The sequence below is a fragment of the Procambarus clarkii genome, chromosome 11 (genome assembly GCF_040958095.1).
Source record: "Procambarus clarkii isolate CNS0578487 chromosome 11, FALCON_Pclarkii_2.0, whole genome shotgun sequence".
In the NCBI taxonomy this organism is placed as follows: Eukaryota; Metazoa; Arthropoda; class Malacostraca; order Decapoda; family Cambaridae; genus Procambarus; species Procambarus clarkii.
In genome coordinates, this window is record NC_091160.1 from 31,348,640 (window position 1) to 31,374,734 (window position 26,095).

General features: G+C 40.6%; 1 protein-coding gene across 5 annotated transcripts; it reads left to right on the forward strand.

Annotated features, from left to right (window-relative positions):
- On the forward strand, nucleotides 1-26,095 carry LOC123758501 (serine-rich adhesin for platelets). Of its 5 annotated transcripts, none has more exons than XR_011228063.1 (7): nucleotides 1-125; nucleotides 2,581-3,230; nucleotides 7,502-7,801; nucleotides 12,526-12,918; nucleotides 20,090-22,087; nucleotides 22,900-23,003; nucleotides 23,934-24,071. XR_011228063.1 is itself a non-coding variant. In XM_069322480.1 (7 exons), the coding sequence occupies exons 2-7, from the start codon at nucleotides 2,828-2,830 to the stop codon at nucleotides 24,676-24,678; spliced, it is 3,924 nt and encodes a 1,307-aa protein (XP_069178581.1). In that variant the 5' UTR covers nucleotides 1-125; nucleotides 2,581-2,827; the 3' UTR covers nucleotides 24,679-26,095. The 5 variants fall into 5 exon arrangements, 4 of the variants coding, with proteins under 4 accessions (XP_069178581.1, XP_069178582.1, XP_069178583.1 ...); XM_069322480.1 differs by having other exon boundaries at nucleotides 22,919-23,003; nucleotides 23,934-26,095; XM_069322481.1 differs by lacking the exon at nucleotides 1-125 and adding an exon at nucleotides 240-292 and having other exon boundaries at nucleotides 22,919-23,003; nucleotides 23,934-26,095.

Consider the following 26,095-nt stretch of genomic DNA (forward strand, 5'->3'; position numbering starts at 1 on the left):
TTGGGACTCGTGCAGGGAACAGTGCGGTGCTCCCAGGGAACACGTCAATAGAAAACGGATACATTCCCAGCACCAGGGACCTGCATGCCTAACTAGGGTATATTATGTAAATATCCCTTGACCGTGTAAGTAGTAACAGCAGTAATAATAATGAATAACAAACGTACTAAAATAATAATAATAATTTTGTAGACACGTTCACATACATAAAAAAATACCTGAAGAGTGGAGGGTTCATAACTCACATAAGAGTGGCTAGAGGGCGGGCGAGGAGCAGGTGCAGCTGTACCTTGTGGGTACAGTACTCACCTAATTGTGCTTGCGGGGGGTTGAGCTCTGGCTCTTTGGTCCCGCCTCTGAACTGTCAATCAACAGGTGTACAGGTTCCTGAGCCTATTGGGCTCTATCATATCTACACTTGAAACTGTGTATGGAGTCAGCCTCCACCACATTACTTCCTAATGCATTCCATTTGTCAACCACTCTGACACTAAAAAAGTTCTTTCTAAAATCTCTGTGGCTCATTTGGGCATTCAGTTTCCGCCTGTGTCCCCTAGTGCGTGTGCCCCTTGTGTTAAATAGCCTGTCTTTATGAGGTGTGGGGCTGCCCCTGGGTACCCTGATTGGGTCCGTCTAATTACCGCAAGCAACCACAAGCTACACAAGCTTCACAAAGCTTCCTGGCAATACGTTAGTAATGAATAAATATGATATGTTAGGTTAGGTTAGGTTGACCTAACCTAACCTAACCAAACCAAACCAAACCTAATCTAACCTAACCTAACCTAACCTAACCTAACCTAACCTAACCTAACCGACGCTTGGATCGTCGACTTGATTTGGCGCCAACAGCTCTTTATTTTCATCTAATTTCTTATAAAAAGATACTTTTTCAGATTAAAATTATGTTTTTTTGTGTTGTACATTCAGCACCAACATTATAATGAGTAAATATATACAATACAATACAATACAATACAATACAATTTTATTTAGGTAAGGTACATACATACAATAAATATTTACAAGGATTGTTTAACTTATAGGTATAGCTAGTACATACAATGCCTAAAGCCACTATTACGCAAAGCGTTTCGGGCATGATAAACTTAAATGACAAGCTTAATACTAATTGAGCATAATGAGTAGAATGAAAACAAGAAATGAAAACATAGATGAAAAAGCAGCACAAATACAATTATGTCGACAAACAGCGCTCTTTAAAGAAAAAAACAGACATTGGTTGACAATAGAAGGGTAAGGTAGGTTACAGGGAATTTATTAGGTATAGCTTCGCTTTTAACTTAAACTTAAACTGGTTGAGAGAGGTACAGTCTTTAACATGGTTGGAACAACATATCATATTTATTCATTACCAACGTATTGCCAGGAAGCTTTGTGTAGCTTTTGGTAGCTTGTGGTAATTAGACGGACCGCCCTGATTACCTTCTCTGTGAGGAGGGCACCATAACCTGACCCCGAAGGTAGTTAGTATGGAAGGTGACGGTGTTAGACTAGTACTCTGGTACCTGCTAGTGGGTACTCACCTAGTTGTGCTTGTGAGGGTTGAGCTCTGGCTCTTCCAACTTTCCGACTTCCAACAACAACAACCTTCCAACTCACCACCATCTCCCTATACTTCCCCAATTGCCCATCCAACCTCAAACAAATAGATATTTCTGTTTATATATAAAGTAAATCATGAAAATGCATAAGTGAACAGTAGGAGTAACTTCAGCACACTACAGACAACACATCCATGATTTCATTTCCGAATTCATGAAAATCACGGGCATTTGGTTGCAGGCTATATTTTGTAAAGTATTTAACATAGGCCTACCCTGAGCAGCCTATGTCCATACCATACCCCAGACCATTCTCCCTACAAATCTGGGTGTGGCTAACTCCATGTGTCTGGCCCTCCAACTCTGGACAGACAGACAAACATTTTTGTGTGTTTATAACACAACACATAAATATATATATATATACAGTACCTCCTATAGGTATAGATATATTTATGGTGCATTTATATCCAGTTATATTTATGGTGCATTTATATCCATATACTGTACTGTATAGTTATAGTGCATTTAAGCACAGTTCATGAAAGTCTCCGTGGTGTAGTGGTAAGACACTCGCCTGGCGTTCCGCGAGCGCTATGTCATGGGTTCGTATCCTGGCCAGGGAGGATTTACTGGGCGCAATTCCTTAACTGTAGCCTCTGTTTAACGCAACAGTAAAATGTGTACTTGGATGAAAAAACGATTCTTCGCGGTAGGGGATCGTATTCCAGGGACCATAGGATTAAGGACTTGCCCGAAACGCTACGCGTACTAGTGGCTGTACAAGAATGTAACAACTCTTGTATATATCTCAAAAAAAAAAAAAAAAAAAAAAAAAAATTACTGGTGTGGGTAGATATGCAACTGGGAAAGCAAGATAAGGAAAACCTCTATTGCTTTCCTTAGCATTTGACTAATGTTCCTCTTTATTATTGTCATGACTGTTTAATTACTGTATACATTACTGCAATTATTAAACTTAAAAAAAGTTAATAATAAAATTAACCACCCACAGATAGAGACAGCATAACGATCATAGGAAGACTACCGAAGGGCCCCCTGGATACCTTACATTGTTGCTAGTTTTAATTCACACTCTCCATTGATTTAATATTCCAAAGAATGGTTTCTTACATTAGGGAGACTTAAAAAGGTCAGTTTTACTGTGCCACAGTATCTAGAGAAGATCATATTTGCTATATCTGAACTGTATTGTGAACATTCTTCATACAATACCAAGAAGGTCTTAATAACACTCTTCAATGAGCAGGTGTTCTAGTTCAGACATGAAAATGTCTGTCAAAAAACTCCACCTGCCTTCAAAAAGAACCAATTCTAGCTCTAATGATTATCATGCATTACACAACACAAAGACGACCAAGAAAACTTGCCCGGGTTCAAAGAACAAAAGACATAGCTCAGAATATTACCATATATTTCACCGCCCAAAGAAGATCATCAAGAGAGTCGGCTTGCCTTCAAAGAGAACACAATCTATATCTGATCACTGTGATTCATTAAACAACTCAAAGAATGTACAAAAAATTGCAAATGATCTGTTGTGTGCACTACAAAATAATATTAAGGCCAGGTGTTCAAGGAAAAGGAAGCATTCAGTACCTCATTATCATAGTGTGCAAAGTGCTGAAACTTGCAATATAACTGGTAAGTTATCTTCTGTTGTTCCTTTAGTTTTTATGATGTGTGTAATTACCTAAGTGTACTTTGAGGATGAGAGTTATGCCTGTGGTGTCCTGTCTTTCCAGTACTCTTGTCATATAACACTTTGAAACTACTGACCTTTTTATTTTTATTTATTTTTTATTTATTTTATTTATTTATATATACAAGAGTTCTTGCATTCTTGTACAGCTACTGTACTAGCATTCATAGCATTTTGGGCAAGTCCATAATCCTAATTTTCACACACACACACATCCCCAGGAAGCAGCCTGTAGCAGCTGTCTAACTCCCGGGTACCTGTTTTCTACTAGGTGAACAGGAGCATTAGGGTGAAAGAAACTCTGCCCATTTGTTTCCGCCTCCGTAGGGTATTGAACCCGGACCCTTAGGACTACGAACACCGAGCACTGTTCCCTCAGCCATCAGGCACCTTCTCACTTAACTTGCTCCAACCGTCTACCACTCTGTTTGCGAAAATGAATTTTCATATATTTCTTCAGCAGCTTTTTTAAGTTAGGTTAAATCTATAATCTCTTACTGTTGAAGTTCCAGGTCTCGGGAATTCTTCCCTCTCAATTTTGTCGATTCCCGTTACTATTTTATATGTAGTGATCATATCACCTCTTTTCTTCTAACTTTGTGTGATATTTATTTATAGCTACAGGAATAGCGTTTTATTCTTGGACTTTGCCTTAGGAGTACATATTCCCATTTCACAAGCTAGTATATGCTTGTCTCATAAAATCCAGATTATATTCTTCACTCCAACTGGATTTTCTAGTTTTCTTATAGAAAATGGTATAATAATTTATAGCATATTCAGACAAAGCTAATACAGTATATAAATAATGATTTAGCATGCATATATATTCAGCATGCATGATTTAGCAGTCTCCGTGGCATAGTGGCAAGACGCTCACCTGGCGTTCCGCGAGCGCTTTGTCCTGGATTCGTATCCTGGCTGGGCAGGATTTACTGGGTGCAATTCATTAACCATAGCCTCTGTTTAACTCAACAGTAAAATGGGTACTTGGTTGTAAAAACGATTCTTCGCGGGAGTTGTATTCCAGGGAACATAGGATTAAGGACTTGCCCAAAATGCTACGCGTACTAGTGGCTGTACAAGAATGTAATAAATCTTGCATATATAAATAAAAATAAATAATAATTATGCATGTAAAAATATGAAATGTTAATACTTTATCTTCATTTACCTTTTTGTAGAGCAGTAATAATATTATTATTATGGCTGGCCATGATAACCCAGAAGCAGCACAAATGCAGCAAAATGCAGTTATATTACTTTACTATGTCATGACATGTTTAAAAATTTCTGTGGTCACCATAAACTGGCCTTAACCCTTGCACTGCTCACCTATTTTCGGCAAAAACGTCTTGGTGCAATTGTCAAGGACATATTTTTGTTATTTTTACAAATGTTCAGGTAAATTTAATGTCAAAATGTTTCCAAAGTCAACTATTTCCATTTCAAAACACAAATAGTAATGAAAACATTAAAAAACATTAAAATATAGCCAAATTAAAAAACAAAAAGCACAACTCTCTGAGCGCCTAAAGGCGCTTTGCGCAGTGCAGTGGTTAAAGTCTTCATTGCCCATGGTTAACACCGGTCTTTTAGCTAGCTACTGGCAGTGCACCACCAACAATGCTTTTTAATCTTAGATCAACCTCATGATCCATATCCTCATGCTTAGGTTTCATTGAATTTATGTTGCTTCTCTTTCCACCATTGCTCTTCGTTTTATTCACAAACTAAATGATTGGCTTCCTCTGTGTTTTAATGTCAGAAACAACACTATAGTACCAGTGCCATACTGCTCTGCCAGCTGCTTTCTTTTCCAACCACGAACCCATACTTTTAATAACACAGCATTATTATCCATAAGAAAGTTCCTCTTACCCTTGTCTGATGTATCCATTTGCTTTAGCTCACAAATAACAATATAACAGAAGAGAAGCTAGTGGAAATGCTAGAGTAACGAGAGGTCAGACCACTCTTGTAAGAAAAGACACAGTCGCTGCACATAGTAGGTCTAAATGCCTCAAAAGAATTAACATGATCAAACTCATTTGTACAATTTATAGTACAGCGCAAATTTAATCAAACATTTCTGAAAATGTAATTGAATTATTTTGAATAGTATTTACAAATAAAAAATCAAAGTGGCAAAATAAAGAAATATTAGGATTTGATAGAAATTACTTAACAGTGTGAACTGATTTATTTATTTATTTATTTATTTATTTATTTATGCATATACAAGAATGTACATAAGGAATGTGAGGATACAATTATGGTAATTACAGTCTTGTAAAGCCACTAGCACGCGCAGCGTTTCGGGCAGGTCCTTAATCTAAGAAAATTTTAAGGAGGTAAATACTTGCAAAATTTATAGACAAAAAAATGATAACAGATTACATGGAATGAAAAAAAAAAAAAAGATGAGAGAAAATTATAGGTACAGTATATTAAAGCACATAGGTAGCTATGATTGATTGCAATGACAGCTTAAAATGGTAGTTGACAACAAATTGGTAGGCACAATACAGCAGAAACAATATAAGATTGATTGCAATGACAGCTTGAATGGTAGTTGACAAAAATTGGTAGTCACAATACAGCATATGGCTAGCACATAAAAGAAGACAGCAATGAACACAATGATAAGGTTGTTTGATATTACATAAAAATTAGGAGATTGGGTACCACTAGGTACAGAGCAAATTAAAGCTCAGTGTAGGAAACTAAATAGATGAAGTTAGGTACTTTTTGGTTTTGCTTTTAAATAAGGCAAAAGTTTTACAGTTTTTCAATTCACTAGGGAGTGAGTTCCATAGACTAGGTCCCTTAATTTGCATAGAGTGTTTACACAGATTAAGTTTGACCCTGGGGATATCAAAGAGATATTTATTTCTGGTGTGGTGATAATGGGTCCTATTACATCTGTCCAGGGAGAGTTTCAGAGCATGGTTTGCATTTAAGAACAGGGTTTTGTAAATGTAGTTGACACAAGAGAATGTGTGGAGGGAGTTAATATTTAGCAAGTTTAGAGATTTAAACAAGGGAGCTGAGTGTTGTCTGAAAGCAGAGTTAGTTATTATTCTGATAGCAGATTTTTGCTGTGTGATGATGGGCTTAAGGTGGTTTGCAGTGGTAGACCCCCATGCACAGATACCATAATTAAGATAGGGGTAGATTAGTGCATAATATAGTGAGAGGAGAGCAGAGTTAGGAACATAATATCTGATTTTGGAGAGTATACCAACTGTCTTAGAGACTTTCTTAGTTATGTGTTGAATGTGGGTGCTGAAGTTGAGTCTCTTGTCTAGGAATAGGCCAAGAAACTTGCCATCATTTTTATTACTGATGTTAATGTTGTCTATCTGTAGCTGAATTGCATTTGATGATTTGTTTCCAAATAAGATGTAGTAAGTCTTTTCGATGTTTAATGTTAGTTTGTTCGTTGACATCCATAAGTGGACTTTTTTTAATTCATTATTCACAACATTATTTAGTGTATGTGGGTTGAGGTTTGAGTAGATAAGGGTAGTATCGTCAGCAAACAATATAGGTTTGAGAATATTAGAGACATTAGGCAGATCGTTTATATATATAAGAAATAGAAGAGGTCCTAAGATGCTGCCCTGTGGCACTCCAACGGTAATTGGTAGAGTGGAAGAAGTTGTATGGAACCTTTCTGGAACCTGGGTTGTTTTTAGAAATCTGAATTTCAGAGTGGAACTTCTGTAAGTGGATTTGATTCCTTTACATAAAGAGACCTGTTGTTTACCTGAAGGCCACTATCTACTTAGTAGTCTGAATTTTTGAAGGTGCAGTATGTAGAGTAATAAATCATAATGACAATCAATCAGTCAGCTTGTTGACATCTCATACTCGCCTTGTTAATTTATTTTTGTTAGGCTTATGATGTAAGGGGGATGTAATCAAATGCCTTTATATTTATTGTATTTCTTTGAATTATTTTACATTAACACATATGCAATAATGTATCTATAACACTTCAGTAAAAGAATGAATCCCAGTGGACTCCACACATCTTTTTATTGTCTCCAGGAATTCAGCCAATTAACCAAAAAACACATGATTTTGGTCATATATAAAATAAAACTGACATTTAAAAAGTAAAACAAGGCATTGATCTTAATAAAACAAAAGTTTGGCATTACATACCAGTCATTACAATGAGCACTAATGTATGCTGCCATTACAGACAAGTGTTCCCAGTACAGCAGCAAAGTACCAAGGCATCACGAACAGGGGAGTCCTGGTACACAGAACGTCGACATCGATGAGGATTATTTCATTAAATGGACAAAGCTTTTATATGAAATGATTATCAGTGAGGATGATTCTTCTGTACGGGATGAGTCCACAAAGTGCTCCCAGGGCACATCAGATAGAGCAGCCAAGGATAAGAGTAATACTTCACACAGTACTACTGCTGTTTCTAAGAGCCACCCCTCTAAGGACACCAAGGACACCACCATGAGCACTAACTCTTACACTACAGGTTTTTCATGCTTGTCATTACTGCATTTTGTTTGATTTTGTATAGTCATTTTTCAAGACTAGTGTTTTGTTGTTGTTGTTGTAAATTTTTAACTTGCATATACATTTGATTTGATTCTTCTGTAGTACAGTATTTCATCTAAAAATATTTATTATTATTACCGTAGTTACTTTCATGTATTTTTCTGAGAGACTTCCTCAGTAGCTCCCTGTAGCTTTCATGTTGGTATAGCCGACCTGAGGCTTTTAGGATCAGAGATACCGAGAAAACCCGCCAGAAAGGTTAGGCAGAACAAAACAGTCTGCTGCTTCGAGGTAAATAAATCCTGAGGTTAACAAATCAGATGATCATTGCTATGGGCAAACAACCCTAACCTTGACTGTGTCTGTTTCATTGACTGCGTCTGTTGACTGGATGTGACTCCTTGCTTGCTTGACTTTCCTACTGATGGCTGACCTCATAGGCTATTTATGAGTGACTTGACAGAATATTGGTGACTGGCTTGTCAGACCACTTGTATGATCTACTGCTTGCCTGACTATTTATATCATTAATTTAACTGCCATACTGCTTCTTTGTCACGTTCTTATGGATTTCAAAACTGAAGCCAATGATTGCATGGTGGTGGAAGGTACTCTCCGTCACACCACCAACACCACCAAGCTGCCGCCACCTCCTAACCCTAACATTACAGAGCTCCTGCCACCCTTTCACCCTCATACCACTAAACCCTACCACCCACTCGCCCTTAACCCATAGACTGCACAATACATACATATATGATTTGACAAAAAATAATTTAAGATAAGTTTTTAAAACTTGCACAAACACTTTCCAATTTTTTTTGCATAATCAACTAGACAAATGCTCCAACTTTGTCTAAATGATCACAGTGTAACTTGAAAAACTAGAGAATCAAAATTAATTTTAAAATTGAATATTGAAATCTTCAGATTTTCAATTCAGAATAAAAAATGTGAACTGCCCGAAACTCAAGCATTGCCTGAAACGCTATGCGTACTAGTGGCTTTAGGTATTGTATGTACTACCTCTTTCTTTAAATCAAATTGAATGTTTGTACTGTGACTCTGCAACTATGTATGTACTTTTCCTAAATAAATTATTATTATTATTATTATTTATTATAACTATCATTAATGTTATTATTCTCTCAGAATTTTACTGTTGTTATTCTCTCAGAATAGCATATGATCTTCATTTTCAGTAAATTAGAATATAGGTTTTTAGTATTGTTTACTGTAAAAAAATCGTCAATAGGACATGAAATATGTGGCAAATTTAGACAAAAAAATTATAACTCAAATGTATAAAGTTTATGAAAAATCCATTCTGATGGGATTGTAGAACAGACAGCAGAGCACACAATATGTCAAAATAGTGAGAATCGGTTAATAACTGGAATTTTAGAAGCCACTCAAAGTTGAAACTCAAGTAATAATAATAATAATAATAATAATTTTTATTTAGGTAAAGGTACATACATAAAGAGATTTTACAAAGTTTGTTGGCTTTATAGATAAAGCTAGTACATACAATGCCTAAAGCCACTATTACGCAAAGCGTTTCGGGCAGGAAAAAACACTAATGACTAAAGCTTAAAACTAATGGGTAAAAAGAAAAAAATGCGTTGAGTACAAATAAAAATAGAGGTAAAAGAGGGGGGAACATTGTTGAAAAAGCAGCACAAATACAATTACAAATTATTACAGAAAATTACATTCAAACAGCGTTGATTTGAAAAAAAAAAAAAAAAAAAAAAAAAAAACATACATGGGTTGACAATAGAGGGGTAAGGTAGGTTACAGGGAATTTATTAGGTATAGCTTCGTTTTTAACTTAAACTGGTTGAGAGAGGTACTGTCTTTAACATGGTTGGGAAGGTCATTCCACATTCTGGGCCCCTTGATTTGTAGAGCATTTCTGGTTTGATTAAGTCGTACTCTAGGAATATCAAAACTGTATTTATTTCTGGTGTGGTGCTCATGTGTTCTGTTACAACCTTCTATGAAACTTTTGAGATCAGGATTGGCATTATAGTTTAGCGTTTTATATATGTATAATACACATGAGAGAATGTGCAGTGACTTAATGTCTAACATATTCAGAGATATTCAGAGATTTGAGTAGAATTGAGTAGAAGTTTCAGAGATAATTGAAGTTGAAGTTATCAACAATGAATAAAGGTAGTTTTAATTTGTTAATTTAATTGTATATTTTAATAAATATTGTTTGGCATTCGTACTCGAATATGTGGAAGTTGTAGGTCAATATGTGTTGAAATGAAGTCTAGGAAAAATAATGCCCAAAAAACACAAAATATAGGGATAATTATAATAAATATAATGATTTAGGGGATATATTTATGGTATCCTTCATATAAGTGAAAAAGCCCTAATATGGTCCTTAATCATCAAAACAACCTAAAGAGACAAAAAAAATAGAGTTTGAAATCAGAGAAAAAAATCAGCAAAAAAAATTAAAAAAGTCCCAAGTTTTTCTAGATGTGACTGACTTATTTGTTGACCAATTTCATTCTATCTTCACATAGTTATGAAAACATGTGCATTCTCCAGGATGTAAAGGTTAAAATAAAATCAGATAATAAACGAAGGAGAAAAAATAAGTAAAATCTTAAAAAAAAAAAATCCCCCCCCCCCCTGCCAAATATATTTTTGGGACATTGATGAAATTAATATATATTAACATTGGACAATGTATTTATATGATATATAACAAAATAGATCATATTAACATAGTTATATACAGTATTATGTTTTGTGTTAATATGTATTACTTGGCAATGATATAAAGGCACCAACTAAATATCCACTTTGTAGACACTTCTTACTACTATTCTTCTTCTTTGAGCATAGGACAGGTGCTTGCATCTCTTTATTACTGCATAATCCTTCAGTTACAGTTATTATGCGCTGTTCTTATTTTTCAAAAATTCGTCTAAAATCAATTTCTGAAAATATATTTATGAGAGTTTCAAGACTCTGAAGCTTTGGAGATTTGTTTAACGTTTTTAAGTTATTTTTACATAATTTGAATATTTTTCGATGTTATGCTCCCTAAATTTGTAGTAATATGCACGGTCTAAGGGTTAAACTACTGGGCCTATATCACTCTCCCTCACACCACCAAGAATTGCCTCCCTTTTACCATCAAGACCTCACCACCTTCTCTTCACCAAACCCTCTGCCACCCTCCCTTCTTCACACTTCCTAACCCCCCACCATTCTCCCATCCCTCACAATATTGTTACCTCCAGGACATTATGGGTGTGCCTTCATCTCTCTCTCTCAAAGCAGCATTATGCCTCCTTCCACTGCAGCTCAACTCTCTTAGAATATTAACTAGTGGTTAAGCTCGGTCAGCCTTGAGCTTGTTTACACACATCCTTGACCTATGGAAGCATGTATGGAAGTATTCTTGGTTAATTTTGAGTCTCATTGCCAGTGTTAGGACCTGGGTTTTTTAGAGATCTAACAGGATTTTGCCAGCACTTACATACCTGCTTTGTCCAGGGTTCGTATCCTGGCTGGGGAGGATTTACTGGGTGCAAATCCTTAACTGTAGCCTCTGTTTAACTCAACAGTAAAATGGGTACTTAGTTGTTAAGCGATTTTTCGCGGGGTCATATTCCAGAAACATAGGATTAAGGACTTGCCCGAAATGCTATGCGTACTAGTGGCTGTACAAGAATGTAAGAACTCTTGTATATATACAGTACTGTACATAAATAAATGAAAATAAATAAAACCAGACCTGATTCACACTTGGTGGCACTGTCACATTTGGACATTTCACTTGGGTCTAATGTCTTTGCCTACTACACCCTGAATTGTCTGCTTCTACTTTTTTTGGTAAGATCCTATTTAGGTTATTGTTTTATATTGAAGTTTTATACCATAACTCTTTATTGCACTGAGGGGAGGAAGCTAGGGGGAGAAACCAAAGTAGCTGCCAGAAATACAGCAATGAATGTAATGAAATGCTCGTTCCTGGATGGTACCTCAGAAGCTCCCAATATCTGCTTGTTGGCCCCTGTCTTTCCAGAGTCTTAAGAGTGAGACAGGCTTAACCTTGTTTTCTCCTTCCCCTGAATCTGGTTGTCAGGGCCATCCCCCCTGTCAATGGCTGGAGGTAGTTGTGTGGCGGTAGTGTATTTTTCTAATTTTGGAATGTGTAGTAGCCCAGGAGGAATCTTGTGTTTGTAGATGTTTCCTGTGTGTGTGTGTGTTGTAGTGGGCAGTTCGCTTTAGTTGTATGATTAATCTTTGCTCTCCTCAAGCATCGTGATCTGTCAAGGGTGACAAGACAGCAAGGAAAGTTTCAAAGGCACAGCCTAGATTTGGACATTTCTATTCACGTGACCCAATACTTCCCTTCCTGCTTCTACTATTAATAGTAATTAATACTTCTACTATTAATGTTAATATTCCATAATTATAAAATTAAATTTTTGTGTATAATTGTGGAATAATTATTATAAAAATACTGTCAGATCCTGTCAACCTATATATATTTTCTAGTACGAATTAATTCTCCAGTTGAAGACCCCAGACTAGAGCAATGACTAGACTGCTAATTGGACTTAGTGTGTTGTGCATCAAAGCTCATGAGTTGGGTCCCCTCCTTTATGAGGGAGATACACATGAATGACTTCTATGGTATATTAAATATAATCTGATTTTCAGATTCTTCACACAATGCTAAAAAGACTAACAAGCCTACGAAGCATCACACTCGTACTAAAGATGATAAGGCTGAGGTTCATCCATCAGAGAGTCATCCATCATGGAGCACCAGGATGATTAACCAAGTATATTCCTCAACAGAGAGTAACTGTATGAGTTCTAGTTCCTCAAACAGTTCCTCGGATTGCAATGTTAAGCATCGTCAGCATTCCATTTGCAATTGCATGTTGCCCAATGTAGTTTACCTTCCTGTAAACAAAGATAGTTCTAGTTCTACAGAAGAAATTATAGAGCATCGCTATGACAACTTTGTCCCTACCAAGATAGTTGATGCCATTTCAGGAAAACAATTAGATTATTGTGTCTGCAACTTAAAGAATCCTAAAGCTCCCAGTAAGTTACTCTTGATTGAAAATTTTGGGTACTGATATGAGTAGTTAGATAGGTGTAGTTACAGGGTAAGAGCTAAGCTTGTGGCTTGTGGCTATATAAGCTTAAGCTATATCTTCCATATAATGTCATATGTATGTTTAAAGCTTCCTATGAGGATGGCACCCAACACCCTCACATTTCATTTGTGTCTACCACTCTGTTTGCAAACGAACTTTGTAAAAGAAAAAATTGGCATGAATGGTTTTTCTGAGGGGAGCCCTTTCAGCTTCCTGGAGCTATCCAGGCTGATATGTATATTATTAGACTTTGGCATCAGTCAGTGTGGACGGAGTTCTAGGGACCAGGGATCACGAGCCAGAACCTGGCCCCCTCAGAGAGGCACGAGGAGCAATGGCCTATAGAATTGCACATGGGATTTGGAGCATTCTATGTCTGCCATCGACCGGGCCAGGCACCCAGAAAGGTAAGCGCCTCAAAACAAACCCCTATTCTGGTTAAAATGACTAAAACAGACTAACGACTGGACAGAACTCCCAATTGAAAACAAGCATGATGTCACACGTACCGTGCTGCATGTCCGTGCAGCTCCCCCCCCTCCCTGGGAGGGGGCAGGGGGAGCCCCAGACCTACCGTGCCAGCGATCCACCCACCAGTTCTTGGCTGATTTGATTGTGGCTTGGTCGTGTGGCTCCAGATCCTCTCTTGTGTTGTGCTGCCTTGTGTCCAGTACTGCTCTTACGGTGGCGTGTTAGCTGGGAGTAATATTCACAGGTACTCAGGCTGCATGTGTTTAGGGTTCTCTTTCCTGAGTGGCCTGTAAGTACTGCCCTTGGGCCTTGGGGTTATCTTCCACAAGTCACCTTGGGGTCTACCTCTGTTGGTCTTTTGCTGCTTGGTGATTAACTGCCCCGTGTGTGTTGGGGGAGTTTCCTTCCTTGTTTACCTTGGGGTAAGTGGTAGTTTTTGCACTGGTTGGAGTGCAGGGTACTGTGCAGCTAGTAAAACTAGCTGCACAGCAAAACCTGCACGGCCAGGTTCTAGCTCATGGTCTCCGGTAGGCCTAGAACTCCATCTACACTGACTGATGCCAAAGTCTAATAATATACATATCAGCCTGGATAGCTCCAGGGAACCTCCAGGTCTCACCCAGAAAATGGCATTTCATTACATTGAATGCTCCCTCTCCGGCTCGTTGTTGCCGTGAGGGGGCTTGGTGGGCGACTGCCGGAGTGTGATTTCTCCATGGGACAGTCCTCTGTCCTTTTGTGGCTTTATACTCCTGCTGCTGCCCTCACTAATTTCGCTGGACAACTTCTCCTTTTGTTTCATTTTTCTCCCCCCCCCCTTCCCCTGGGGGGGGGAGGAGAAAAATAGGAGGATAGGAGTCGGTCGGCCGAGCGGACAGCACGCTGGACTTGTGATCCTGTGGTCCTGGGTTCGATCCCAGGCGCCGGCGAGAAACAATGGGCAGAGTTTCTTTCATCCTATGCCCCTGTTACCTAGCAGTAAAATAGGTACCTGGGTGTTAGTCAGCTGTCACGGGCTGCTTCCTGGGGGTGGAGGCCTGGTCGAGGACCGGGCCGCGAGGACACTAAAGCCCTGAAATCATCTTAAGATAACCTCAAGAAGAACCCCCCCCCCCTCCTCTGCTTCTTTCTAATCATCATTTCCTGTTGACCTTGTGCCTGTGTTGATCATTCTTTTGGCCTTCTTTTGTTTTGACACCCGGGTGTTTGAGGAGGCATACTCTTGCACCCATAGAACTATAGTACCCAACGTCTCGAGCGAGGGGACCCTTGTACAGTATTGTCAATCCTCCTTTCGTCACTGAACCCAATCTCAACGAACTGACGGTTCTTAAGGTGGCGTCTGTGGGGCGTATACTCACGACGCACCCCTAGGGGGCCCCTGGCTAGATCGGCAATATATGTCTTGTTGGGTGTCCTGCCTCTAATTGTGGTTCCGTGGTGGGTGTGGGGGCACATTCGTGAATGAGTCTTTCCTCGTTTGCATGTCAATTAATGTTCCTCTTATACTTTCTCAGGCTCATGGGGTGGGCGACCAAGCCCCCGAGTCGGCCTGTGTTGGAAGACTGGGCTCTGTAGACCCCGCTGTATTGGGCCCCAACCTTGCTCCTCCTTTGACCTTCCTGACTACTCCCCTCGGCTCCCCTCCCTCCTCTGTGGTTGGGTCGAGCCCCAAGCCCCCAGTGGTGACCACCTTGCCCCCTAGCATGGCTCAGTCTCTAGTTGTAACTGCTGCGCCTTTTAACCCTTCTCTCTCTGGGGGGTTCTCAACAGCGTCCACGCCACAGCCGCACTCGCTCGATTCCTTCCCGTACTGATGCGTATCAAGCCATGTCTGGTCCTGCTTTGTGGGCCAAATACTTTCATCTCCTCCTTCTTGATTCTATGCCTCCTGATGATTTCTCCCTCCATAGGCACCTTGTTGATTCAGTAGATGCCTCTGTTACCTTCAACCCTACCCATCTCGGTATATGTGTCGTTGCTGCTCCTTCTCAGGATGCAGTCTCCCGCTTGGCCGCCTTATCTTGCCTTAGCAAGATCCCTGTTCGGTTCTCCAAGAACACTAGGTTGAATACCAGTGTTGGCACAATTCTCCTCCCACCCAATGTTGCAACCGGTGTTCGGAATCTACAGGACTGCCACGAAGATATTCGGCATATCATCGAAGGCCAGGGCCATTCTGTTCTCCAGGTAGACACGTTTACTCTTTCCCCTCGTGGTCGTCGCTGTCAATCCCCTTCGGGTTGTGAAGATTACCTTTGATGGTAGGACCCTTCCGCCATCTGTCATTCTTGCAGGTGCCAGGTGCTCCGTCCAGGAGTACATTCCCTCTCCTTGGCTCTGTAATAAGTGCTGGAGGTTTGGGCATGGAGCCCTCTGCTGCTCCGGTACTGTCTCTCTCTGTCCTGTGTGTGGGGACGAAGGTCACTCTAAGTCGGAGTTCACTTCTTCCCAGGCTCGCTGCCTCAATTGTGGTAAGACCCACCCTACCTTCTCCCACGCGTGTATACATTACAAGCTTGAGGCAGCCGTCCTAAACTTGAAGTACCGGGAACGTTTGTCTTTTCCTGAGGCGAGGCACCAAGTTCGATGTCTCCCACCTTACGCTAACGTCTCTTATGCTCACGTGTTGCACTCTTCCTCTCCTCGTCCTTCCCGCCTTCCTCAGTCTCACAACCGTTTCCAGGCTTTAGACCCAGACACGCCCACAGCCTCCTCTTCTGTTCCTTTGAGTTCTGTCCCAAAGGGTCCCCCTCATGCCTCTCTGTCTGGGGTTCCCCTTCTTTCTACCCAGTCTGTCATGTCTCCTGTGTCTTCTTCCTCGTCTCCCTCCGATCCTCCTTCCCATCCTTTTCCTCTGTCTCTTAACTCTCCACGTCGCCTGTCAGTGCGGGCTGATGTCCATCGCTTTCCCAGTGGCCATCATAATTGCTCTTGTTCTGCTTCTCCTGTTGAGACACTTGAATCTGTTGCCCAGTACATTGTTGCTGGGACGCCTGTCTCTTTGAGTCAGAAGCGAAAGCCTGGCTCCTCTCCTTCCTCCTCCCTGGCGGGTAAGAAGGCTTTGCTTTCTTCCTCACCCCCTACCTCTGACTCTTTCACTCTATCCCCTCCCGTTTCGGTGGTTGCGCCCCCTGTTCCTGCTATGGAGGTTTCTTTGGCCCCCACTTCATTCTCGGTTGCTGCCCTTGCTGAGGTGCACTCCCTGGTTTCTGTCCCTCCTGCTGATGTCCTTGACCCTCGGTTTCCCCCCCCCCCTCCTCCTCCTCCTCTTCCTCCTTCTCCGGACCCTCCGTCTGTCCTCCCGCTCCCTTCCCTCCATCTTGACTCGGTTTACCCATGACCCCTAATCCTGACTTCGCTGACCCTGATCCTAATCCTGCACTTCTTTATCGTGCTGTGTTCCCTTTTCACCTTTGTTTCTTTGTTATTCTCTGTTGCTGCCCTTTCTCTTCTTGTCGATGTCTATTCTTCAGTGGAACATTCGTGTTTATTACTCCAATTTCCTTGCACTCCAACTTCTGATTTCACTGTTTTTGCTCCTGTGTCTGTCTCCAGGAGCCGATGCTTGGTGCTCGTCCTGGTTGTTTTCATGGCTATTCCTTTCTCACCAGCCCCCCCTCCCCTCCGCTGTTGCTGGGGCTCCTAACTCTTCTGCTCTCTTGATTCACTCTGATGTTCCCTTTATCCCCTTACTTTTTTCCCCAGAGGAAACTCCTCTGCTGCAGATCTGGAAGTGTACCCGCTAGATAGCGGGTAAGTTCGTTCCCGATGTCTCGCTGGTCCTTCACCTCCATCATACTCTTGTGACGGACCCGTTGCAGGTCGTAACCGAACTGGGTTCCCACTTTTCATCTGTTAGCTCTGGTTCTCATCTTCCTCAATCTTTCCTTCTTCGTAAACCTGTTCTTGAATCTCGTCCCTTGAATTTTTACACCCATCTCCGACTTCCCTATGATGATCCCTTCTCTCTGAACTTCAGTCTGCCTTGGCCCTCTGCGGTTGCATGGCGGCAGGCCCCGATGGCATTCATTATGAGATGCTTTGTCATCTCCCTCCGTGCACGTCGCGGTATTTACTGAGTCCGTATAATCGGGTCTGGGAGTCGTCGTCAGTCCCTGAGAACTTGCTAGATGCCGTTGTCCTCCCTGTCCGGAAACCAGGGTCTCTTGGGAAATCCCCTAAGGACTTCTGCCCTATTGCCATCATGAGTTGTGTCTGCAAACTTTTTGAACATATGGTTAACGTTCGTCTCATGTGGTTCTTAGAACACCATCACCACCTCTACCCTTCTCAATTTGGTTTTCGCAAGTGCCGCAGCACAACTGATGTACTGGTGAATTTGGAGGTCTATATTCGTACTGCTTTTACTGCGAGGGCCTCCGTTGTTGCCGTCCTTTTTGACCTGGAAAAGGCTTACGACACCATCTGGCGATATAATTTTCTGTCCCAACTTCATTCTTTTTGGCCTTCGTGGTTGTCTCCCTCTCTTTCTCCAAAGCTTCTCTCATCGTTCCTTTCGAGTCAGGCTTGGTGCCACTATCTCTGCCTCTTTTCAGCAATATGAAGGTGTGCCTCAAGGTAGTGTTCTGAGCACTACTCTTTTTCTGGTTGCCCTCAATGGTCTTCTTTCCTCTCCTCCTTCTGGCGTCTTCTCCGCTCGCTATGTCGACACTCTTACCCTTTGCTGTCAGGGGTGATGATTCGCCTTTCCTTCAACGATAGCTTCAACTTGTGATTGATGCCGTGTCATCTTGGGCCACCGATCATGGCTTCAGGTTCTCTACGTCTAAGACATGTGCTATGACTTTTACTCGGAAGCATGTCGGTCTTCGTCCCTCTTGCCGCTTTATGGCCATCCCCTTGAGTACAGGGATTCCACTAAGCTTTTGGGGTTAATCTTTGACACTCATTTGTCTTGGTCACCCCATATCTCTTACCTCCGAGTTGAATGCTCTAATACCCTTACCCTCCTTAAAGTTTTGTCCCATACTTCTTGGGGAGCGGATAGGTGCACTCTCCTCGCTTTACATTCCTCTCTCATCTTGTTTAAACTCGATTATGGTTGCCCTGTTTACTCATCTGCTTCTCCTTCTACTCTTTGCCGTCTTGATGCTTTGCACCATACTGGGTTGCGCCTCAACTCTGGTGCCTTTTTCAACTCCGACGTTCGACTCCTGCCCTTAGCTTGTATGTTGACACTGGCTTCCTAACTCTCCAGGATCGCCGTGATCGCTATTGTCTTTATCATGCGCCGTCCTTGCAACATCCTTCCTCTCGCCTGTCATGCTTTAACTTTTACCCTTCTTGTGGTTCCTGTTCCTCTTCACCACATCCCTTTTTGTCCAGTTATCTCGTTTACGCGTTTCTCTTTCAGTTTGTATTTATAATGTTACTCCTCATGTTGTTCCTTCCTTCCCCCTGTGGAGAGTCCCCCCCTCTTCTGAAGTTTTGTATATCCTTAATTCGCATCACTAAAGCTTTTACCCCTCCTACGATTCTGAAACGCCTTTTCCTTGAGCACTTTTCTTCGCACTCCCGCTCCATTTCCATCTTCACCAATGGGTCTAAGTCTGCGGACAGTGTAGGCTACTCTGTTATTTTTCCTGAGCACACTTATATGTGTCGCCTACCTTCAGAGACTAGCATCTTCACAGCTGAACTTTATGCTATTCTCTATACCCTTCGTCTCCTGCTTTCTCATTGTCAATCTTCCTTCGTGGTTGTCGTTGACTTTCGTAGTGCCCTCATGGCTCTCAGGTCATTTAATCCGGGCCATCCAGTGGTCGTCGAGATTCAGCATTGGCTGTTTCTTATTTCCAGTAAATTTAAGTCAGTTGACTTTTGCTGGGTTCCCAGCCATATTGGTGTGTCTTTAAATGAGCGTGCGGACGCTGCCACCAGGGAAGCTGTACGCTCTTGTCCCATTTCCTGTAAAGGTATTCCTTATTCCGACTTTTACCCAGTTATTCATTCCTCCATCCTTATCCGTTGGCAGGATTGTTGGTTTTCTGTTACTGGTAACAAACTGCGTTCTCTTAAGAGTCGCGTGTCCTCCTGGCCTTCCTCCTACCATCGTAACCGCAGGTGGGAAACGGCTCTGGCAAGGTTGCATATTGACCATACGCGCTTAACTTACAGTCACTTAATGAAGCGCCGCCCTGTTCCTTATTTTCCAAATTGTATTGTCCCTCTTACGGTCATGCATATTCTTATTGAATGTCCTGACTTCCAGGACGAGCGTGTGTCTTGCTTTCCAACCATCCCTCGCGATCACTTGTCCCTCGATAGAATTCTTGGTGAATTGGATACTTTTGATATCGTTCGCCTTATGCGTTTCTGTTCCCGTTTTGGCATCCTTGGTGATATTTAGCGCCCTCTGATTATTCTGCACATTTGATGGTGCTACTTAGCCTTCCCGGTTTGGTGCCTCCTTTTGATAATTACTTACTTACATTCAATGCTGGTTTTTTAGGATACCTGCTGCTGTCTAAGTCTGATCAGTAATGTCTAGTGCATAAGCTACTAGTGCTACTGAGATCAAGCCCCCTCCCCCACAAAAAAAAGAGGACATTTAATTGCACTCAGTACATTTTTATGACATGTTATCATTTTAAATTATTGCATTTATCTTTAAAAAACAGGAAGGTACCACGAGCATGGCCCCCAATTACAAGGTCCTCGTAAACCTGGAGTTGCTGTGAAGAAAAGTCACTTCTCTGGTGTTTATAAGAGGAAGAAGGTTAACAGCATTGTGCTAAATAATTCCACGATGACTGGATTAGCTGTACCAAAGAATGTCAAGAAGGCCCACTTAACTACATATAATAATGTCAATGGTGCCCATCCTGCTTCATCAAAATTTGCCAGTAGAGACCACCTCACAACAAAAAACATTTTCAATAAGACAGTCAACAAGACCCTCATTTACAAATCAAAGAATGCCAATAAAGGCCGCCATACCATGTCAAAGAAAGTAAATAAAATCCACCTTGTCAAAGAGAGTCAAATAAATTTATCAAATATTGTCAGCATTGTTGACCTTACTTCATCAAATAATGCCAATAATGCCCCCATAGATAAATTTGTTGTCAGTAAAACCATCAGTGATAAGTCAAAAATGTTTGATAATGCTCAAACTACATCAGTGAATACCAATAACATTAAGTTGGTTAGTTATGCCAAAATCGATAATTCAAAGATTACCAAGAAAACCTACCATTCCACACCAAGGCATGCCAATAAGGCCCACCACACCACACCAAGGCATGCCAATAAGGCCCACCACACCACACCAAGGCATGCCAATAAGGCCCACCACACCACACCAAGGCATGCCAATAAGGCCCACCACACCACACCAAGGCATGCCAATAAGGCCCACCACACCACACCAAGGCATGCCAATAAGGCCCACCACACCACACCAAGGCATGCCAATAAGGCCCACCACACCACACCAAGGCATGCCAATAAGGCCCACCACACCACATCAGAGAATGCCAATGAGGCCCATTATACTACAAAGAATGCCAATGATGCCCATTATGCCACATCAAGGAATGCCAATGAGCCCCATTATACCACATCAAGGAATACCAAAAAATCCCACCACACCATATCAAAGAATACCAATAAAGCCCACCGTACCACATCAAGGAATGCCAATAAGGCCCACCATACCACATCAAGGAATGCCAATGAGGCCCACCATACTGCATCAGAGAATACCAATAAGGCCCACCATACTGCATCAAAGAATACCAATGAGGCCCACCATACCGCATCAAAGAATACCAATGAGGCCCACCATACTGCATCAAAGAATACCAATGAGGCCCACCATACCGCATCAAAGAATACCAATCAGGCCCACCATACCGCATCAAAGAATACCAATCAGGCCCACCATACCGCATCAAAGAATACCAATCAGGCCCACCATACCGCATCAAAGAATAAAAATAAGGCCCACCATACCGCATCAAAGAATACCAATCAGGCCCACCATACCGCATCAAAGAATACCAATCAGGCCCGCCATACCGCATCAAAGAATACCAATAAAGCCCATCATACCACATCAAAGAATGCCAATAAGATATACTTTACCAAAAAAGTTCGCTTTGCTTATAAAGCCCATATAGAAAGTTCTGATATTGTCAGTAAAGCACACATTGATAAATTACCAATTGGCAATAAGGCCTGCCATACAACATCCAACAATGCCAGTAGGGCTCAAGTTGTCGATAATTCCCACAAAACTAAACCGAAGCTTACGAAGTCAAGCTCTGCCTCAACTAAATTTCAAAGGGCGATCTTTATTAGACAAAGGAATTCAGATAAGGACAATTTTATTGGGAAATATGTAAAGTACACCCACAGACGTCAACTAAATAACCTGAAGATGTTCCTCTCTTCAACACCAGAAGATTTTGAAAAGGTTATCTTTGTTAAAGAAAGGAATTCAAAGATATTCCGCTTTGTTGGACCACAATATGTCAAAACGTGTGTCAGGGAGGCCCACCCTTCTGCAATAGATGCCATCAAGTCTAACAAAAGTGCCAAATCTAGTATGCCAAAGCAGCTCAAGTTTGATGACCACCACCATTTCGAGGTCCCTGAAGCACTCGACACCTGCAGTAAGTATCTATTTCCTGACTTACTAAGTACTGTACTTAGTAAGTACAGTATATTTTTATGTTAATTTCTTGCAGGATTGCAGGAATTTTTATGACTTGAAAATGTATGTTTTGTATGTGTGTATGATTTATTAGTCATGTACAGTATTATATATTATATCAATGTAAATATCAAGTATGAATCAACAACACCTCTCCTAGTCTCTCAAGACGTACCATTCAACTCATGGAACATATATGAGGTACAAATAAACATTACAGTTAAGTACTATGGTATATTCTAACTCATACAACCACCACCAATATTACTCTAGTATATTCTTCTTAATACAACTACCACCACTATTATTACAGTATATTCTGCCTCATATAATCACTATCACTACAGCATATTCTACCATATACTATTGTTCTTACATAGTATATTCAGTACTGTATAAGAACCCTAGAACATGAACTCAACACAGTGTACACTAAACATACTCCAATAAAACAAGGGCGAGTATCAGCTAACCTGAAAGAAGCCGCACTACACCCTTGAGTGAAATATAAAAGGGCGAAGCTGTTACGCATTAATGCAGAGGGAGAAAATATAAATGGGTCCCCCAGGTGAACCACCGGATTTATATGGGCATTAGCTAAGGACAACTTTATAGGCATTTTATTATCCAGTGTTTTCGCTGCATTCCAGAACTTGTATTATTCAGTGTTTTAATTTAAATCCAGAGCTAATATTTTCAAGTATTACCCATACACTCCAGAGTTTATATTATCTATTACTTTTCTATAACAGCAGAACTAATGTTATTCAGTAATTTTCTTTCACACTAGAGTTGCCAGAACCAAGAGATGCCGATAAAAAGCACGTCTACTCTCAGGAGACGGAAGTTCTGACACAAACAGAAGAGGAGCAAGAGTAAGTTGTGATGTGTTCTTTCTTAAATTTATTCATTTAAGCTTGCTTACACAGTTACTAGCTACTCATGATAGGATCATTCTTGCTTCAAGCTGTTGAGTGTATGATTAGTCTGATGAATGTTAGGCCTTTGCTTATGAGGAAAATATTTTGTCTGGCAGAGTGGAATAAGAAGGTTGATTTTCTAGTACTGTATACGATTATTTGCACGTTATGGGGCAGTGTAAGCTCATCTTAACAGAGCACATCTTCAACCACATCACAAGGACTGTGTCTGGAGGGTTACTAGCACACATCTGTGACCACATCACAAGGACTGTGTCCAAGGAGAGGTAAATTAGCAGTAAGCATGTATATATATCTGAATTTTATGCCCATTTATTTGCAGTGTTATGAGGACGTACGAAACCTGCACAAAACAGACAGTTTTACAAAACAGACACAATAGCCTAATGCTATTGTGTAAAGCAACACAATAGCATTAGGCAATATAAAATGGCTTGGCTTAATGCTTAATGATGGGAAATAATGCCAATGATGTGGCATTTTGCCACTTGGCACAATGCATTATGCCAAGTGGCATAATGCAATGCCAAGTGGCGTGAGAATACCAAGTTTCATAACATAGTTTGTATGTCACTAGATCACTGACTGATGAAGTAAATAATTTCAGAAGAAAGGGATGATCCCTTCCGAGTGCTATATACTGTAGTCGTAATGGCTTGGCACTTTCTCCTGATAGTTCCTCCTCCCTCCACAACCACCTTCCCTCCCCATACTCCATCCCCCCCCCCCCCACACCTACCATTCCCCTCACTGACCCCCCCCCCCCAACCACCTACACTCCCTCATTCACATACTCTTGTCCTCCCTCCTCTATTTCATCCCCCCCCCCCTAGCTCTCCTAAACCTCTGCATTTGCCATTTCAGATCCTTGTACAACTTCTACCAAAATGAACTTTTCGAGTGCCTTATCAGGGAAGAGGTTACGTTGCCTGATGCCTTCACTGTAGACCAGCACCTGTGTGCCATCAATGGAGCTGCTAACAGTGAAGTTCTTCAAAGACAGGCAGTTGATGATGCTCAATATGACCTTCATATGTATTTGCAAACACACCTGAAAGAGATAGAAAAAGCATTTAATGACATGATTTTCCTTGCAGCTGATTTAGTAAAACATTCTGACTGGGAAACTGATGAGGTGAAAACCTTATTGAAGCTTAAGTCTATTTATTTGTCCTTTAGGAAATTTCTCGACCTGGAAGACAAAATGAAATTTAATGAAAAATATCTCTATATAAAAACTATTGCTTGCAAGCTGACCATATACCAGAACTTGTTAGTGCCTTGTATAAGAAAAAGAACTGTTGGACACAGTGCAAATAACTGGGAGGAAATTCTGGAACTTGCTGAGGCTGTGAACACATTCTGTAATAAAGAAAGTGCACCGAGGAGAATTGCTGACCTGGTTAACTTGAAGAAAAAAATGTTTGCTTCTACATATGTTTTAGAGAAGATGGTAGAGGCTATGGAGAGTGTGGAACCATTAGCGAATGAATTGTACCACTACGACAGTTCTTGGGAAGCTTGCAAAACTCTTCCTCCTTCTCTGATATATCTAATAATTAAAGCCTATTGTCCACATGAAATTAATTTACCAGAAGTTTCTCCGTAGGCACACTCGTCAGGTTCTTGCTGTGACAACTTTTCCACACTTTACTCATCAAACACACTCGTCACTCTTCTTATAAAATCTTTCTTACATCTTGCTCATCAAACACAGGTTTTGTGGTCTTCGAAAAGTTGGCACATTTTTTCTTGTACAGGTATTAGTTTCTACTCAAAACAGTTTTAAAATATTCTTGTCATCAGTGACAGAACATGACTTGTTGATAAGCATGTGGACAAAAGCATGATTCAAAGGTGGGCCATACCTTTAGAATGTGTCTCATTCATGAATGTTTGTTTTTCTCTACAATCATTATTTCATACAATGTATCTCATTCATGAATTATGTTTTCTCTACGTTCTTACTTTATGCAATGTTTCTCATTCTTTAACTATGCATTTTCTACATTCTTACATTTGCACTATGTTTTCCATCTTGAATGTTAGTTACATATTACTCTGCATTCTTACCAGACATGCTTCTCATCTTTGAATGGTGTTTTCCTATACATTTTCATAATCAGGCCCCATGTTAAACATTCTTCTTGATATGTAAACCATCTTGGTTATCTTCACATTTCGTAGTAAATTGGTTCATGTAATTAAGGTCATCTTAGTGCACAAGGCAAATGCAGACTTATTGTCAGACATCTCATGAGATTGCTGTGTTGGTTACTAGGCAGTGGTCATGAGAAAAACCTAATCCTGGTCCTTGTATGTACTGTACTCTTAGCTAACTACTAGATATTTAAAAAAGACATTCTTCCCTTCATATTGAACCCCTCTGAATTTCCCTTTTCGAATAGTCATGTGGCCCTCATGTGACATCTGTGGTGTGCCTTCATATAGGATGCCTTTGCCATTTTCTCTCCACCAGGCATATTATCAGTGTTCTTGTATGCCTGATTCACTAAATTCTCCTCCGAGAATCGAGTCTTCATGGAAGGTGTACTAGTCTCATTTCATGCAAAGGAATTAACCTTTATTAGATGAGTTTTCCAGAATTTCTCATTTTGTTTGTACTTTTATTTAACATATCCATTTGGTACGGTGTGTTATTTCATGCCTGGGATCCTGTTGGGTTACTCACCTGTCCAGTGGATACCACTTCTCTATTATATCAGGCCTCTTAGGTTACACAACTGTCCAGTAGTTGCTACTACGTGTTTATTATTTCATGCCTGGGATCCTCTTGGGTTACACACCTGTCCAGTAGTTGCTACTTTTGTATTATTTCATGTCTGGGATCCTCTTGGATTACAGAACTCTCTAGTGGATACTACTATTGTATTATTTCATGTCTGGGATCCTCTTGGATTACAGAACTCTCCAGTGGATACTATTTATTTATTTATTTATTTATTTATGCATATACAAGAATGTACATAAGGAATGTGAGGATACAATTATGGTAATTACAGTCT